The sequence below is a fragment of the Lepidochelys kempii genome, chromosome 1 (genome assembly GCF_965140265.1).
Source record: "Lepidochelys kempii isolate rLepKem1 chromosome 1, rLepKem1.hap2, whole genome shotgun sequence".
NCBI lineage: Eukaryota > Metazoa > Chordata > Testudines > Cheloniidae > Lepidochelys > Lepidochelys kempii.
The window spans coordinates 175850061-175869005 of NC_133256.1; the positions used below are offsets into that span (position 1 = coordinate 175850061).

At 41.3% G+C, this 18945-nt stretch overlaps 1 protein-coding gene across 3 annotated transcripts in view; it reads right to left on the reverse strand.

Moving 5' to 3' along the window:
- LOC140894923 (multidrug resistance-associated protein 1-like) overlaps positions 1 to 18945 on the reverse strand; it is a 71862-nt gene that overhangs the window by 9108 nt on the left and 43809 nt on the right. For 2 of the 3 annotated variants that reach the window (XM_073303835.1, XM_073303844.1), the window contains exons 15-21: positions 17788 to 17974; positions 14860 to 14932; positions 14247 to 14307; positions 12836 to 13055; positions 12108 to 12262; positions 9389 to 9544; positions 119 to 318 (exon numbers count right to left, since the gene is read on the reverse strand). In XM_073303835.1, the coding sequence (XP_073159936.1) occupies positions 119 to 318; positions 9389 to 9544; positions 12108 to 12262; positions 12836 to 13055; positions 14247 to 14307; positions 14860 to 14932; positions 17788 to 17974 (1052 nt within the window). The remainder of the gene's footprint in view (positions 1 to 118; positions 319 to 9388; positions 9545 to 12107; positions 12263 to 12835; positions 13056 to 14246; positions 14308 to 14859; positions 14933 to 17787; positions 17975 to 18945) is intronic. The other variant, XM_073303853.1, reaches the window with a different exon arrangement.

The following is an 18945-nucleotide window of genomic DNA, read 5'->3' on the forward strand; positions in this document are numbered from 1 at the left end:
AATCTCTTAACGAGCCTGCTCCCATCAAAGCTTATTATTTTAGCCACTGATCTAAACAGGATCAGGATTTGGCCCACTGTGCATAACTTCTATAAATTCTAGATCGTTAATACAGTACCTGTTTGAGATAACATTGTTGTAAAAGCAAACCAAGTTCTCATTCACCACATCTTTGTTTTGTCTAATGAATCTTTCTTGGTGTCCAAATGCTCGGATTGTAGAAAGTCCTAAGAGAGTTTCACTGAAGTGGGAGATCACAGGAGAATGTGATGCCCCAGCTAATCGTCGGATTTGTCGTGAACTAGCTATGTAGTATCGCTAAGGAAACAACACATACAAAAGAGGCAGATTCTAAGTTACTATAAGGGTTGGAAAAAAAGTTTCACACAGCTTTGAAACTTCAAGTACAATTTGTGGATTATTTTCATATCATAATAAAAAAACTCAAACAATTTTAGCACAAAACTTTTCAAAAATTTCTCTTTAATTCATAGGGGTGGACAATGTCTGTGCTTTATTGCAATAACCAGGCATGTAAACTACTGGGAGGGCTAGCAGTAAGAGTAGTGTCATTTCCAAAATTGCCATCACTCCTGTTGCAACATACACCCTCTGAAGAGATGAACTAAGTTTTACACTGGAATTTCCTGACTTATGTTCAAATGAAGGCCCCACCTTAAGTTTCATCAGTATAATTATGTATATTCTCAAATCTTGATCGCCTCTCTGCTCCCTCATTTATATCTATTAGCATATACATTATGCTACATTATGAACATGTCTGACATCAACAGAGCCTTGAGCGGAGATAGGGAAGCCGATGTTTCAAAGGACAGTTTTTCTGACACATTAAAACGACAGTTGAAATTTAGTTAAGGGATTTCTCTAAGTTCCTGTTCCTCAATGCTATAATTCATATCTGTGCTATGTATTTTCTTGAAGCAAGCTACAAATATCTGCATGTGTTGTCCCAGGGTAGCACACACCCTACTTCAGTTTTTGCTTTGACTCTCTGTCTTTCCATATCACATGCCCATTCTTTTGTCATACAATTTTATTGGTTTTCTTAGAGGGACTACAATATAATATCTTACAAGAGAAAAAAAGATGGGCAGGAAAGAATGGAAGTCACTAAAAAATACAGGCATTACCATGGTGGATAAAAATCAAGGATTTAAAAAAAAATCGTGTTTTTTTTAATTTAAATTGTTTTTTCTTGAAAATGCTTTTTGAGGAAAAAACCTATCTAAAGATAGTTTTAATTAAAATACATGATAGCTCAAAGATATCTTATCATGGAACAGGGATTATAAATTCTAATTCTATAGTATGAGACAATATATTCATGTAATGTTTAAGAAAAGTTTTGTAAATGAGTTCCAATAGTTCATGGATTAGGGACCCAATCTTATGGGTTCCAGGGGCTTCTGTATAGATTATTTAGGTTAATCTTTCTATCTACCCAATGGGACTCAGGGCTAAGTCTAGAAGATACCATCACAGATGCTTAGTTTTGCAGTTCTCAAACTGTGTATTTGTGTCTCCAGAGATAACATGTTTGTTAACAGCAAAAATGTTTTAAAATAAATAAATAAATATATTGTCACGGTTCCTCCCCCACTCTGAACTCTAGGGTACAGATGTGGGGACCTGCATGAAAAACCTCCTAAGCTTATCTTTACCAGCTTAGGTCAAAACTTCCCCCCAAGGTACAAAATATTACACCTTGGACTGGCCGCTACCACCACCAAACTAATACTGGTTACTGGGGAAGAGCTGTTTGGACGCGTCCTTCCCCCCAAAATACTTCCCAAAACCTTGCACCCCACTTCCTGGACAAGGTTTGGTAAAAAGCCTCACCAATTTGCCTAGGTGACTACAGATCCAGACCCTTGGATCTTAAGAACACTGAACAATCCTCCCAACACTTGCACCCCCCTTTTCCTGGGAAATGTTGGATAAAAAGCCTCACCAATTTGCATAGGTGACCACAGACCCAAACCCTTGGATCTAGAACAATGAAAAAGCATTCAGTGTTTTACAAGAAGACTTTTAATAAAAAATAGAAGTAAATAGAAATAAAGAAATCCCCCCTGTAAAATCAGGATGGTAGATATCTTACAGGGTAATTAGATTCAAAACATAGAGAACCCCTCTAGGCAAAACCTTAAGTTACAAAAAAGATACACAGACAGAAATAGTTATTCTATTCAGCACAATTCTTTTCTCAGCCATTTAAAGAAATCATAATCTAACACATACCTAGCTAGATTACTTACTAAAAGTTCTAAGACTCCATTCCTGTTCTGTCCCTGGCCAAGACGACTACAGACAGACCCAGACCCTTTGTTTCTCTCCCTCCTCCCAGCTTTTGAAAGTATCTTGTCTCCTCATTGGTCATTTTGGTCAGGTGCCAGCGAGGTTACCTTTAGCTTCTTAACCCTTTACAGGTGAGAGGAGCTTTCCCCTGGCCAGGAGGGATTTCAAAGGGGTTTACCCTTCCCTTTATATTTATGACACGCCCCCCAAATCTCAGCTAGGGTGAAACACTGGCTGGGATTTCTTCCTGGAGCTCTAGGAAAACAGAGTTAATAAGACACATGCATCTCTAAATATACTACCAAGTACATAAAGACTAACAATATTTTCCACATCTCAAGGACAATTTTAACCAGTTGATTCTGGGAAACTTTCACAGGAGAGTGCATCAGCCACTTTGTTAGAAGCTCCTGAGATGTGTTGGATGTCGAAATCAAAATCTTGGAGAGCTAAACTCCACCGAAGAAGTTTTTTGTTAGTTTCTTTGACGGTGTGAAGCCACTTTAGTGCAGCATGGTCGGTTTGCAGGTGGAAACGCCGTCCCCAAACATATGGGCGTAGCTTTTCCAGAGCGTAGACAATGGCATAACATTCTTTTTCAGTGACTGACCAGTTGCTTTCCCTCTCAGACAGTTTTTTGCTGAGAAACACTACAGGGTGGAATTCTTGATCAGGTCCTTTCTGCATTAAAACTGCTCCCACACCACGCTCGGATGCATCTGTGGTTACTAGGAACGGTTTGTCAAAGTCTGGGGCCCTTAGGACAGGGTCAGACATGAGTGTCGCTTTAAGCTTGTTAAAGGCCTTCTGACACTTTCCGGTCCACTGAACAGCATTTGGCTGTTTCTTTTTGGTTAGGTCTGTCAGTGGGGCAGCGATTTGGCTGTAGTGCGGTACAAATCGTCTGTAATAACCGGCCAAGCCTAAGAAGGATTGAACCTGTTTCTTTGACTTTGGGACAGGCCACTTTTGGATAGCATCCACTTTGGCCTGTAGGGGGCTGATAGTTCCTTGACCCACCTGGTGTCCAAGGTAAGTCACTCTGTTTAGGCCTATTTGACACTTCTTAGCCTTAACAGTTAGTCCTGCCTCCCTTATGCGCTCAAGGACTTTTTGGAGATGTTCCAGGTGGTCTGCCCAGGAATCCGAAAATATGGTCACATCGTCAAGGTAGGCGACTGCATATTCTCCTAATCCCGCTAGGAGACCATCTACAAGTCTTTGGAAAGTGGCGGGTGCATTTCGCAGCCCGAAAGGGAGTACATTAAATTCATACAGCCCGAGATGTGTGATGAAGGCTGACCTTTCCTTGGCAGATTCATCTAGCGGTACCTGCCAGTACCCCTTGGTTAAGTCCAAGGTAGAGATGAACTGGGCCCGTCCCAGTTTCTCTAATAGTTCATCAGTGCATGGCATTGGATAGTTGTCTGGGCGAGTTACAGCATTTAGCTTACGGTAGTCCACGCAAAAACGTATTTCCCCATCTGGTTTGGGAACTAGAACCACTGGAGATGCCCATGCACTTTCAGAGGGGCGGATTACACCCATCTGTAACATATCCTGGATCTCCCGTTCTATAGCAGTTTTAGCTTGAGGAGACACCCGGTAAGGGTGGACCCTAATTGGGTGAGCATTACCTGTGTCAATGGAGTGGTATGCCCGTTCAGTCAGTCCTGGGGTGGCTGAGAACGTTGGCGCGTAGCTAGTGCACAGCTCCTGGATCTGCTGTCGCTGCATACGCCCAAGGGTCATGGAGAGGTTCACCTCTTCCACACCACCAGCACATTTCCCTTCGTAATAGACACCTTCAGGCCACTCAGCGTCGTCTCCTCCCTGGGCTGTAAACTGACAAACCTTTAATTCTCTGGAATAAAAGGGCTTTAGAGAATTAATATGATACACCTTAGGCTTTCGGTTGGAGGTGGGGAATGCTATGAGATAATTAACAGCTCCCAGGCGCTCCTGGACCACGAATGGCCCTTCCCACGATGCTTCCATTTTATGGGCCTGGAGCGCCTTTAAGACCATGACCTGGTCTCCTACTTTGAAGGAACGCTCTCTGGCATGTTTATCATACCAGGCTTTTTGCTCTTTTTGAGCATCCTGTAAGTTTTCTCTAGCAAGGGCTAAAGAGGTTCGGATGGTGTTTTGTAGGTTGGTTACAAAGTCCAGAATGTTAGTTCCTGGAGAAGGTGTAAATCCCTCCCATTGCTGCTTCACCAACTGCAATGGCCCCTTAACCTCACGGCCATATACAAGTTCAAATGGGGAAAACCCTAAATTGGGATGTGGTACAGCTCTGTAGGCAAAGAGCAACTGCTGCAATACTAGGTCCCAATCATTGGAGTGCTCATTTACGAATTTACGTATCATGGCCCCCAAAGTTCCATTAAACTTCTCCACCATGCCATTTGTTTGATGATGGTAAGGAGTGGCAACCAAGTGATTTACCCCATGAGCTTCCCAAAGGTTTTTCATAGTTCCTGCCAGGAAATTAGTCCCTGCATCTGTGAGGATGTCAGAGGGCCAACCTACCCTGGCAAAAATGTCTGCTAGTGCCTGGCACACACTTTTAGCCCTGGTGTTGCTTAGAGCTACTGCTTCCGGCCATCGGGTGGCAAAATCCATGAAAGTCAGTATGTACTGCTTTCCTCTGGGTGTCTTTTTCGGAAAAGGACCCAGAATATCCACAGCTACTCGCTGAAATGGAACTTCAATGATGGGGAGTGGCTGGAGAGGAGCTTTGACCTGGTCTTGGGGTTTTCCCACTCTTTGGCACACCTCACAAGACTGGACATAGGTAGAAACATCCTTGCCCATTCCCTCCCAGTGGAATGACCCCCCCAAACGGTCTTTGGTCCTGTTCACCCCAGCATGGCCACTAGGGTGATCATGGGCTAAGCTCAAGAGCTTGGCCCGGTATTTAGTTGGAACTACCAACTGTCTCTGAGGATGCCAGTCTTCCTGGTGTCCCCCAGAAAGAGTTTCCTTGTATAAAAGTCCTCTTTCTACAACAAACCTGGATCGATTAGAAGAGCTGAGAGGCGGTGGGTTGCTCCGTGCCGCCGTCCACGCTCTCTGGAGGCTTTCATCTGCTTCCTGTTCGGTCTGGAACTGTTCCCTTGATGCTGGAGACATCAGTTCCTCATTGGATTGGGGACATAGGCTTGGTCCCTCTGGAAGCGATATAGGGGATGGAGCTGTTTCTGTTGACTGTGAACCGCTCTCCGCTGGTGCACTATGTTGGGATTCAGGCTCCGGCTGAGCCTCTTGTGTAGGGTTATCGGCTGCTGCCAGTTCAGGTTCGGTGGGGCCCTCTGGTGTTGAGGTTGCAAGTACTGGATTCAGTGCTGGCACGGGGTCTGGTGTTGGTTGTTTGGCTGGTTCCGGTTCTGGGACTGGTTCCGTCTGGGTCTCTGGGACTGGATCCACTACTGCTGTTGCAGACATTGGCCTGGGGTCCGGGTCCATCACCTCTGACCGGGCCCTGATAGAAGTTTCCGGAACAGAGCTAGGCCTCACGGCTTGTTTAGCCTGGCTGCGGGTGACCGTTCCCACCCTCTTGGCCTGCTTCACGTGATTGGCCAAGTCTTCCCCCAACAGCATGGGGATGGGATAATCATCATAGACTGCAAAAGTCCACATTCCTGACCAGCCCTTGTACTGGACAGGCAACTTGGCTGTAGGCAAATTGAAAGAGTTGGACTTGAAGGGTTGAATCGTCACTTGGATCTCTGGGTTGATTAAATTGGGGTCCACTAAGGAAGCATGGATAGCTGACACTTGTGCTCCGGTGTCCCTCCACGCGGTGACCTTCTTCCCGCCCACACTCACAGTTTCCCTCCGCTCCAAGGGTATCTGGGAGGTATCTGGGCCTGTGGACCTCTGGTGTGATTCCGGTGCAATGAACTGTAATCTGTTGGGGTTCTTGGGGCAGTTGGCCTTTACATGCCCCAGCTCGTTACATTTAAAACATCGTCCAGCTGACGGGTCACCGGGGCGAGGTGGGTTGCTGGAGAACGGGGTGGTGGGACGATAAGGGGTCTGGAGGGTTCTTTGGGAGGTAGGTGGGGCTTTGGGCGGCCCCCGGTAATAGGGTGTGGTCTGGGGTGGTCCCTTCTGGTCTCCGCTCCAACTGCGACCAGTTTTCTTCTTCTCTGCCACCTCCACCCATCTGGCTCCAATCTCTCCTGCCTCGATTACAGTTTTGGGTTTCCCATCTAGGATGTATCTTTCTATTTCCTCAGGAACACCCTCTAAGAATTGTTCCATTTGCATTAGGAAGGGCAAATTTACTGGAGATTCAACACTTGCTCCTGATATCCAGGCATCCCAATGTTTCACAATGTGGTAGGCATGTCGGGTAAATGACATGTCTGGTTTCCACCCTAGGGCTCGGAACCTCCGACGAGACTGCTCGGGTGTTATCCCCATTCTGACTCTCGCCTTGGATTTAAACAGTTCATACTTGTTCATATGTTCTTTAGGCATTTCAGCTGCCACCTCAGCTAAGGGTCCACTGAGCTGCGGCCTCAGCTCTACCATGTATTGGTCAGTAGAGATGTTGTACCCAAGGCAGGCCCTTTCGAAGTTTTCTAAGAAGGCCTCAGTATCATCACCTGCCTTGTAGGTGGGGAACTTTCTGGGATGGGAAGTGGTACCTGGAGAAGGATTGCTAGGGTTTGTTGGTATATTCTGCTGGGCCTTTATCCTCTCCATCTCCTCCACATGCTTCCTCGCCTCCATTTCCCTCTTGTGGGCAGCCTCCTGTACCTCCTTCTCCAGCCGCATGAGTTCTATCTGTCTTTCATGTTCCCTTTGTTTTTCCTCAGCCTGAATTTTGGCTAATTCCAGCTGTAGTCGAGCCGAGGATTTGGCCATTCTAACCTCTGTTTTTAACTAACTTTACACCCGAGGTTTAGAAATAAACAAACAAAACTTGGCTGTAAAATTTTGCTGTGCTGGAATAGAATACCTATTCTCTGATAGTGATTGTCAGCCTACAGAAAAAGACAATTCCCTTGTCTCTGCTCTGGGCCCAAATTAAAGCAAAAAACCTCGAACTACTTGGGAACCTGCTTACCCAGCCCAAAGAAAAAAAAATTTCTTTTCAAACCTGTGCTCCTTGTAAAACAAAAAAAAAATCAAAATCCTAAAAAAAACCCTGCCACTTTTGTCTCCAGGCAAATGGGTAGAGCACACACCCCCTATTTACTTTTAGGAAGAAAAGAAAAAAAAACCTCTGGGTTGGAAGACTGTGAATTTCCCTGCAGGAGTTAAGTACCCTGCCTCCAGGCAAAGAAAACCTGCAATTCACAAGATAATCCCCTTTTGTCTCTGCTTGGCCACAAAGCAGAGAGAAACCAAGCTGCTTTCAGTTTCAAAGCTGCTTCTGGACTTCCTAAAAATTCCTTTTTAAAATCTGTATTTCTAGTTCAAAAAATCTCAACTGGATCTCAAAATGATTTCAGGTTAATCCCACCACTGTGCCACCATGTCACGGTTCCTCCCCCACTCTGAACTCTAGGGTACAGATGTGGGGACCTGCATGAAAAACCTCCTAAGCTTATCTTTACCAGCTTAGGTCAAAACTTCCCCCCAAGGTACAAAATATTACACCTTGGACTGGCCGCTACCACCACCAAACTAATACTGGTTACTGGGGAAGAGCTGTTTGGACGCGTCCTTCCCCCCAAAATACTTCCCAAAACCTTGCACCCCACTTCCTGGACAAGGTTTGGTAAAAAGCCTCACCAATTTGCCTAGGTGACTACAGATCCAGACCCTTGGATCTTAAGAACACTGAACAATCCTCCCAACACTTGCACCCCCCTTTTCCTGGGAAATGTTGGATAAAAAGCCTCACCAATTTGCATAGGTGACCACAGACCCAAACCCTTGGATCTGAGAACAATGAAAAAGCATTCAGTGTTTTACAAGAAGACTTTTAATAAAAAATAGAAGTAAATAGAAATAAAGAAATCCCCCCTGTAAAATCAGGATGGTAGATATCTTACAGGGTAATTAGATTCAAAACATAGAGAACCCCTCTAGGCAAAACCTTAAGTTACAAAAAAGATACACAGACAGAAATAGTTATTCTATTCAGCACAATTCTTTTCTCAGCCATTTAAAGAAATCATAATCTAACACATACCTAGCTAGATTACTTACTAAAAGTTCTAAGACTCCATTCCTGTTCTGTCCCTGGCCAAGACGACTACAGACAGACCCAGACCCTTTGTTTCTCTCCCTCCTCCCAGCTTTTGAAAGTATCTTGTCTCCTCATTGGTCATTTTGGTCAGGTGCCAGCGAGGTTACCTTTAGCTTCTTAACCCTTTACAGGTGAGAGGAGCTTTCCCCTGGCCAGGAGGGATTTCAAAGGGGTTTACCCTTCCCTTTATATTTATGACATATATAGATGTGAGAAATAACGGACCTCAACCCTATTGTCCCTCTGCAAATTTGTATACACAGAGTTAGTCCCTTACCTCTCTCTAAATGTGCAAAGTTTCATAAAGATCAACGAACAGAAGATTGTTGGGGGCAGAATAGAGCCTTCATTGATTTGAGATCTACTATACCATTCTCTCACTAGAGGGAAAACCTATAATGGCAGCAGGCCATAAAAGAGACCCAGTTTGGGTCTCATCTATCTCTGAGTTGTGAAGAATATGTATTAAGGTTGTAACAACCAACAAGAATGCACTTTTATATAGACATCCATGATTAAATCGAGTCTTCCTGACTAGTGATGTAAATCAAATCCACCCTGGGCATTACTGTAGGAAACAGTCAAAATGTATTTGACTACTCTGTATACTTGAGAGAAGCCGGAGGATATTTTTAGGAGTCAGCTTTAAAAAGTGTGTGTGTGGGCAGGGAGGCAAAGATTTGGGTGGCAGAATACTAAAATATAAGTTTTAGGTTTCTACTTTGACTTTTCAGGCAAGATTTGAAATTTACACCCAATTGTTTTAAACAATGCTTAATGATGATTTTGTTTTAGTCTCTCTCTCTCTCACACGGAAAATACATATCTCTTATTGTAAAAATTTAAGCAACTTACTTGGATAATAAAATACAGGTATCCAAGGGGAATAACTACCAGTATGAAGAGAGGTGAAGCAGATATGATTACTAGAATGGTTCCAATAACATCTAGTGTACAGTTTAACCAGGTCCGTAAATAGTAATGGAAGCGTAGATCAATGATAAACATGTCCTGTGATATTACACACAAAAATTAGTTTTAATGTCTCCTTACTAAAACTGTAGACATTTCTCAAGAAACTGTCCTTAGACTCTGAACTCCAACAACCCAAATCCTTTTACTGCAGCAAAAATTATTGGGGGAAAAGTTCTGGTGACATATGACAGACTAATTTAACATATTGTAGTCTGTCTATTACTACAAATAGATAGAATTACTCCCCTTTTCCCATCTGAACTTTGTTCAGTAGATGTTAGAGGCTTGTTGCTAAAATATCAGACTGTTCCATAGTTGGTGAGTATGCTCTAAAGCTTAACGCACTCAACTGAACTGCCACAGACAAATTCATAGTGGCAGCTATTGCTGCTTTCCCCTCTCAAAATACTATTAGGCAAGAGAAGGCATACAAGACTGGGAACCAGAAACCATGAATTCAACTCTCAACTTTTCTATTCACTCCTGTTATTTCTGTTCCTTTTATAATCTGTATTATTAATCAAGGCCTCATAACCCACTGAGAGGTTATAAAAGCTGGGAGCAAAACCCTGATTCTCAAAAGGCAGATCCAAGTCTCATTTACTTAGCCACACTGTCTTTCAGAAAGAAGCTACCAAATCTAAGTACATGGTTATGATGTCTGTTTCAGTGCAATATGCATCCTCCTTGGGTCCAGTCCACAGAAGATAGCAGCCTACCAGTAATTGCACATCATCCTTTAGCTCAAGTAGCAGATGTATATGGGCAGTGCTGAAGCTTGTGGGTTCAAACTATGTTTATGAGAGGAACGGGCAGCATTATAGTTATATGAAATAGAATTCTTTTGTTTTTAAAAAAACATAAGATGTTATATACAAAAAATAAACATTACAAATGTTAAGGTTGCAAAGTCATGCACTCAAAAGTTAAGAAAGGTCATTCCCTGAGCACTGTCCATTCTGTGCATTGAAAGAGGTATTGGGTGGGGGTTGGGGGGATCCTAACTTTGAGAGCTTGAATTTCACACCTTAGTGTTCATTCAACATAGTTTGTCTGTAATCTTTTATATCAAGTAGCAATGCATTAGCAAGATATAAAAATTATAATCTTTTAATATCAGTGGGACATTTCACTTCATATTCTTTATGAAAATATGCTTATGATATGAATGACATAACTGAGATATACTTTATGCCAGATGGCGCATGTAAGATATAATTGGAAAGGTTATGATTTACTGAATGTGATTATCCAATTTGTATGCCAGTATCATTTCTGTATCTGAAGTTAGGAATATTAACTATGTATCTGTATTTCAAAATGTGTTACTTTGGGTGTCACCCCCAACCAGCCCTTCAGGTACAACAATGGAAAAGCCAGACAGGGCTAATGGGCCATTAGCAGAGACAATGAACTGTGAAAGAGCTTAGTCTTCCTGTGGATGCTCCAGACAGCCTATGAGTAATGGTTGCCACAGCCCTGCAGAGACATGAGGCTGAGTCACCTGGTACTGGACCCACCCCTTGTAATGCCAGTGTTCTTCCACTTGGAGACAAAGGGTTCCCGCCATACACAAGAGCTATATAAGGCAGGGGAGTGACATCATCATGTTTCTTCTCTGCCTCCGCACCCAGAGAGACACTGAAAAATGCCTGGAAGCAAGAACTAAACTTGGGGGAGAAGGGTTAAGCCTAAGCTGAAAGGGCATCTAGCTTGTGGGTAATAATATCTGAAGTCTCAAGCTACAGACCAGTGTAGCTACCTTTCAAGACTTTCTCTAATCTGCCGACAACAATATCTAGGGTGAGAAATTACTCTTTGTAACCAATTTCTTTAGTGAAACAAGCTTAGCTTGTGTGTTTTGTTTTATTTTCTTAGTAATCTGCTTTGTTCTGTCTGTCATCTCTTATATTCACTTAAAATCCACCTTCTGTAGTTAATAAACTTATTTCTCACTTATAATATAACCCAGTTTGTGCAATTCATAACTGAGGGGGGGATAAGAGGCTGTGCATACCTTCCTCCACAGAGGGAGGAGGAGGATTTCAAAATTTACCTTTGGGTCTGCACTCCAAGGGAGGTGGACACCTGAGTGCTGGGGCAAGTGCCTTAAGATGAGCCTTCCCAGAACTGATCTGAGTGTCTGTTTCATTCTGCAGTTGGGTGTGGCCCTGCCTGTGTGAGTGCTGGAGGAGACTTAATAGCCTGGCTCAGCAAGACAGGTAAAAGGGGTGCCCAGGCTAGCAAAACAGGCAGACTCAGTGGTATCTCAGCACATCAGATGGCATCCTAAGGGGGTAACTTGTCACAACCAGACTGAGCTCAACTCAGCTTAACACCTCAAGTTTGCAGGACTGTGCTCTGAGGTATGCACGCCCAGTGACCATGGGCAATAATATTAAAGGGCTTCAGTTGATAAAAGCTACTGGTGGTTTTTGCAGGAAAGTATTCTGTGGCATTTGTGAAGGCTTCTTTCTATACTGAAACTGATGTCTAGCATCTGGTATTACTCTTTGATTTTTAAAAGCATTAGATGGCATTAAAGTTGTAGTTCTTTGCAGTATATTTTCTAAAAAATGTGGACATGTTTTTCCTTTACCTTTGTGAATCTATTGATGATCTGACCTACTGGATTAGTTTCAAAATACTGGAGGGGAAGGTGCAGCACGTTGGCTAACATGTGATTATGCAATGTCCGAGAAGCACAGAGGGATCCCCGAGTAAGCACATATGCACCATAGCAGACCAGAAGACCTTAAGAATAAATGAATACATAAATAAATAAAATAATGACTGGTGGTTTTTTTCCTCTTCTAAACGGATTACACTTCAGCCTGGTAGGCCCACTATAAAGTTTTGTTTTACGTATGCATCTGTTCACATCTTACCCCTTCATAAGCAAGTCTAGCCTACCATTAGCAAGTGCGTATGATTCCTGTTAACACTAGCTGTGACATGGACACTGACATCTAACCTCACAAAAAATAGTAACACCTCATTAGCTAAAATGTGCACTTGTTCATACAACATTGACTTAGTTCCAAGGACAGTCATTTTACAAATTAGTCTAATCTGCCTTTTCAATAATTCCTTCACTTTACAGCTCCCTAGCTTGATCCTTTCTCCCTGCCACTCCCCTCGACCAAATGTGAAGTGATTCTATTCTGCTGCTATACACACCTCTGATTGCAGAATTACCAATATAGTTTGTCTTTGTATTACCCCAATCTCCAGTCTCCATTACAGATTTAACAGAATGTAAAAGAACCCCAGGTAACTAAGCTTTGCAAATACAGAGAAAATAAAGTCTTGTATGCTTAGGCTTACCTTGTATGAATCCCAAAAGCCCATAGATACCCAGTTTGTTGTTTCTTAAGTGTTTCCACTCTGTGTGATCCTTATTTTTTTCTTCTTCTGCTGACCAGGTGCTAAGCCACAGATTTTGTCCTACGGCTACTGCATTTTGTCCCAAGTAAGCTGCTAGGGTTAGCCACACCCATAGCCATCCAAACGCTTGCAGGTATTTCAAAATAACTGACATTGACATCTAAATACAAGAAAAGCACAGGAGTTACTAAAAATGTCACCGTGAAAGACAAATTACAGTAAATGAACTGAATACACTAATTTCTTCAGACATTCATATAAATAATGAAATCTAATAATTTAATCACATGCAGTCATATTTTGGATCTCCAAAAATCTATTTTCCCCCTTATAATACAAATTTGTCAGCTGTACAGGGTGGGATACTTTTAATATATGCTACACACAACATTAAAAAGAACATTAAGATTACAAACTCAAGCCTAAAAATGTTAGGAAATGCCAGAATAAAGGTTGCTTAATCACCTATAACTTGCCCCCTTTCTTCAAATGCATCATAGTACAATAATTAATTACATGATCACATACTACTCTTTTCAATAGGACCCTAGTCTCATTCAGGTGCACAGGATTGATGATGCTTACTTAATAAGCAATTATTCATTATTAGTTTTCGTTTCACTAAACAATGTGTGCTGTTGACCTTATTTACTTCATGCTATTCAAACCCTACTCTGAATACAGAATTATGAATTTTTCTCATGGTCTTTCCTATAATGCTCGTCATTATAGTATCTGAGTACTACACAAATATTTATTAATTAATTTTGATGACACTCAGGGCATCATCTCCATTTTACAGACTGAAAGTTGAGGCACAGTAAAATTCAGCTCAAAAGCATCCAATCGTTTTCTGTGCCTAATTTGAGACATCTCAGACCTGATTTTCCAGACTACTTAACATGATTTTCAGAGGCTTATAACTTGACCAAATATGGGCAGATTTTCACAGTGATCGCAAAAAACAAATCCCTGACACAAAGGCCACCCTCTTGCCAAATTTCAAGCCCTGGCTCCAAAACATGGAGGCATTAGAACTTTTCAAAGAAGGGGTCACCAGAATTATTTTTAACACAGGCAAAACATGTTTTTCTCTAGCGCTGAGCTCAGAAACAGCTGAACTATTTGGCTGAATTTTTCCCAAAATATTCACCTTGAGGCAGGCACCTAGTATGGAAAATTTCAGCCCAAATGGTTAATGTTTGGCAAAGCTACCAATAACTGAAAACTGAGTCTTATAATGGGCAATGTCAGGAAATCTTAATCGGTGGCGCTACCAGCCCTGCCTATAATTACTTTAATACATTACATGTATATAGAAAACTACAAAGGTAATTTAGCTAATGCTTACACTGCCAGTAGCAACATTTTCTTTCTTCATTGAGAATGCTTTGGTTTGTTCAAAGGAAGAACTAAAAATAACAATTTTAAAATGTATTTTAATCGTAAATATGAAGTTAAACATCAAGAAAAACACATACACAGAATTAATCTTGAACAAAAAACAGTGAACTTAAAGGTCTGTGAATTCCTCTTCCTTGAAAATGCCACAGCGTATTTCCAAGCCCTTCCTTTTTATCATTAAAATGTTAGCGTATCCAGACACAATAACCACGATTGATGCAGTGTCTTAAGTGCACACAGTGCTTTACAAACTTGCAAATAGATATCCGCCCCTAGGAATTTACTCAGCTATCAAACAGAATATAGAGGCAATCTGATGTACACAAAAAAGCAAACCAAACCAATGTGAGAGAGCAGCATGAGTGCAAAGAAAAAACAAAGCCATATTCTTATGTTGCTTATGAACAGATGGAGATGATGCAAGAAGCCCCTCCCCTAGCCCAGATTTGCACCCAAATCTTGCACTGTGCACTCCCTAAGGCTGGACTAGTTCTAGTATCACATCAATTACCCTCCCCAAATCGGATCCTGGCTATGTACTACTTGCTTTCAGTACTCACCTGTTTTTCTGCCCCTGGAGCTCTTTTTGAGGCAGAGTATTGCCTTTTTGACTCTCTTTCTTTAAAGAAGACACTATAGTGAAAAAATGGAAAATACTTTTTTCGAGTCTTTATAGTTTGTTCAGACAGCTGCAATAATTAAGAAGCGAGGAATAAAAAGGAGAGAATGTAGGTGAAGTGGAAGTGGGGCTGCTCTATAACTATATATGAATACTGTATACTGACCTGGTTATTGGGATGTTTACTGTATGAATATGTTGGTTTAAATTAATATCAGTATCAGAGTTCAGGGCCAGCTGCACTTTTGACCCCCTCTTTAGCCTGAGTGAACCTTTTCAGGTGACAGACCCGTACCTTCACGTCTCAAAGAATGCAATCCTGCAATTTTTCCACTTTCAGAATAGTTTCCCAGGGTACAACACCCCTGTGTACTAACCCTAGTTACTCAGCAGACCCAGCTGTGTTCAACTACCTACAAGCCTTGTGCACTTCAGGATCCCTGTGACCAGTAGGTGAATACAGTGACTCCGAATAGCCTTTTCAAAACAGAAGTATTGTTTAAGCCCAATAGTAGGAACAAAGCATAAACAGAGAAATGGGGTTTTAACACAACAGATGGTCTACACATATATCTATCTTACCTAAAGGCATAAGTAGGACTATCTTAACCCAGACACCCTAACCTCTGAGGCCTGGTATTCAGTCTGGTCCCCGGCAGATTGCCTCTCCCCTCAGTTCTTCAGGGACTGTCCTTTTATCCACGCCAAAGTTGGGTGGATCCCCTGTCCTGTAGCTGCTAACCGGTCTGTTCAACTCAGCATGGTCAGAGGTAAAATTTGAAAGCAAATAACACCTGCATTGTCCTTTAAGTATCACTGTATGGGACTATCTGAAGCTATTGTCCATTTTCCTGCATATGTGCTGTTGACCCCTTGTAATCATGACAGAAAATGACATAACAATCTAACAGACCATACAATATTAATGAAATATAACAGCAGATCACATATCATTCACAAGCAGGCTGCAGGGAAAACAAGCAGGAAGCAGAACAATGGCATTAGAAAGTTACCTTTCTACCAACACTTAAGAGACGATGCAAGAGCCATTCACTTTGATGTCCTACCTCTCGCCCCCCACTAAGTCAACTGGACTAGTTTGTCAAAAAAGGTCAAACTTGGGAACACATGACTGAACTAGATGGAAAACGACACATTCCTTCAAGCAGGGGGAGACACAGTTAGAGGGAAACAGACTGACACCAAGACCGCAACAGTTACTGGGAACTGGTAAAGTGAGGCCTGCCTACTTGGCAAACCTCTAGGGGTGTGTGTGTGTGTATATATATATATATACACACACACACACATATATACACACACACACAGACTGATATAATATATATATATATCTGTAATATGTCTGTATATCTATTTGTATATTCTATCTCTGTAATATATAGTAGTTGTTTTTTAAAGTTTGTGTGTTAATTATCTTTACTTACAGTTGCCAGGAGTGTCCCCTTTGAAGTTTGGCAATAATCTCTCTGTTGAATCTGGCCTATTTCATTATGCAAAAACTGATTTGCTTCCATCCCACTATTTTTCATAAATATATGATTACCCATAGAGGCCTTGCTAACCAAAAAACATGTCAATTTACACAGTAGCAGCATCATTTGCAATCTGAGAATACATTGTTTAACTAGTTTCAGAGTAGCAGCCATGTTAGCATAAGCTTTCGTGGGCTACAGCCCACTTCATCGGATGCATAGAATGGAACATATAGTAAGAAGATATAGATATATAGATATATAGATATATACACACACATACAGAGAAGGTGGAAGTTGCCATACAAACTGTGAGAAGCTAATTAATTAAGATGAGCTATTATCAGCAGGAGAAAAAAACTTTTGTAGTGATAATCAAAATGGCCCATTTAGACAGTTGACAAGGAGGTATGAGGATACTTAACATGGGGAAATAGATTCAATATGTGTAATGACCCAGCCACTCCCAGTCTCTATTCAAACCCAAGTTAATGGTATCTAGTTTGCATATTAATGCAAGCTCAGTAGTTTCTCCTTGGAGTCTGTTTTTGAGGCTTTTCTGTTGCAATATTGCCACCCTTAAATCTTTTACTACTATACAGAAATAGGAGATACAAAACAAGGAATTGTTTGTTTCTCAGCACTAGAGCAATACATTAAAAAAACCAAACAAACAATAAATTCAGAAACTTTCCATGTGAAATGTTTCCCAGCAACACTGAAAGAGTTGTCAGCTAGATAAAATGTTAAGCCTAAACATCCCTCTGAAAAGTGCAGGACACTTTCTTTGTATATTTGTGAGAGGAAGAGAAATGCTCTCAGGTTGACAATTCCTATGCCATACTTCTCCATAACATGTTCCACAAACTTATGGAAATGGAGGGGAGTTTCTAATGTAACACCATGTAGATTGGTGATGTACCAGCAGGTATTACTGTAATAACTAAAAATGACTATAAAAGTCAGAATTATTGAAGTGTCAGATACACCAAAATGAATCTTTGACTAAAGTCAATTAGGAGTTAACAGGACAAAAAAGCATAGGCAGAAAAATCATGGAACTATGTGGCAGTTTCCTGTTCCAGGAATTACTTATATTCACACAGGGCCTGGTCACAGGAGGGCCTTTAGGTGCCTGAAGTCAATGACTTATTATTCCAATAGTGCCTGAATTTTATTCCAGTTTATAACTTGGAATCTCAGTATCTAGACCTGCCTGAATTCAAACAAGTGATAGAAAGGTGAAAGCTTCTTTTACCAAATCCTTGTGCTATTCAATCCCCTAAAGGAAAAATATTTTCTTAGCAATTGATGTAGAAAGGTAAAACTAGGTTTTCGGAAAACATGGTATATTAAAAAATACTATATGTGCTCACTTTTCATTTGAGGTGTTTCTTCACTTTTATTTTCTGCACTGAAGACTTGAAGGAGCTCAGCAAAGTTAGGTCTTTCTGAGAGCAGCTCTTGGTAGGTCCCCATGTGCGCTATCCTGCCATCTTCCATTACAATTATAACGTCTGTCTGAGGCAGGAGTGTCAGGTTATGGGTCACTAAAATACGCGTCTGAAAAACACAAAACGTTTTATTTTTTACCATATGAAAATGAAGTGTATACTAACAGTACAAGGGAGTTTTTAAAAAAGGAGAGTTGCATATGGAATTGTCTTAGGAATTTATCTAGCTCCTTCTTTAAAGCAACCAAATAGATTTGAAGAAATTGTTACCATTGTTACATATTACAATAAACTAAGTAATGATCAAAGTACACATTATTATACTGCTGTTGCACACATGGTTCTTAAGGCATGTTGTATCAGCCTTACAAATAAAAATACTTTAGAATTAGGGAAGTGCTCATTTTTAATGATAACAGAAGATCATGAAAGCTCGAGTTTCTTGGTAAGAGTCCCTCTAAATACAACCTAGTACCATATCTATGTTGATAGCAGCCCTGTTCATCTTGTTTAGGCATCTGTCACTACTAGTGTTTTCAGTACTGGAACCTCCTTTTTCAGGTGTTTATTACCAATAAAGCAGGTGAAGAAGAGAAGGTTAAGAGGGAAGTAAAAAGAGGAACATCTCCACTTCCACCAATTCATGAATTCCATAGACATCAGCTAGCAGTAAATAATCTGCATAAATCAGTAATATTGTGGAAAGTTACTTTTCACCAAGATATTTGAATCTTTAACAAATTTTAGATGAGAAAACTCCATCCCCTGCCCACTCTTCCTCAGGGATTCCTTTGGTCACCAGAAAACCTTTTTGCCACTAACATTGGATGCAACTTCCTATCAAGTACATTTGGAAGTTGAATCTAGACAAATTCAAACTGGAAATAAGGTGCAAGTTTTTAATGGGGACAGGTTGTGGTATAACTAACCATTGGAACAACTTCCCAAGGGTTGTGGTGGATTCTCCATCATGAGCAGTTTTTTTAAAAGATATGTTGTAATTCAAATAGGAATTTTGGGGAAGTTCTATGGCCTGTGTCTGATGCAGGATAACTAGATGATCACAGTGGGTCCTTCTGG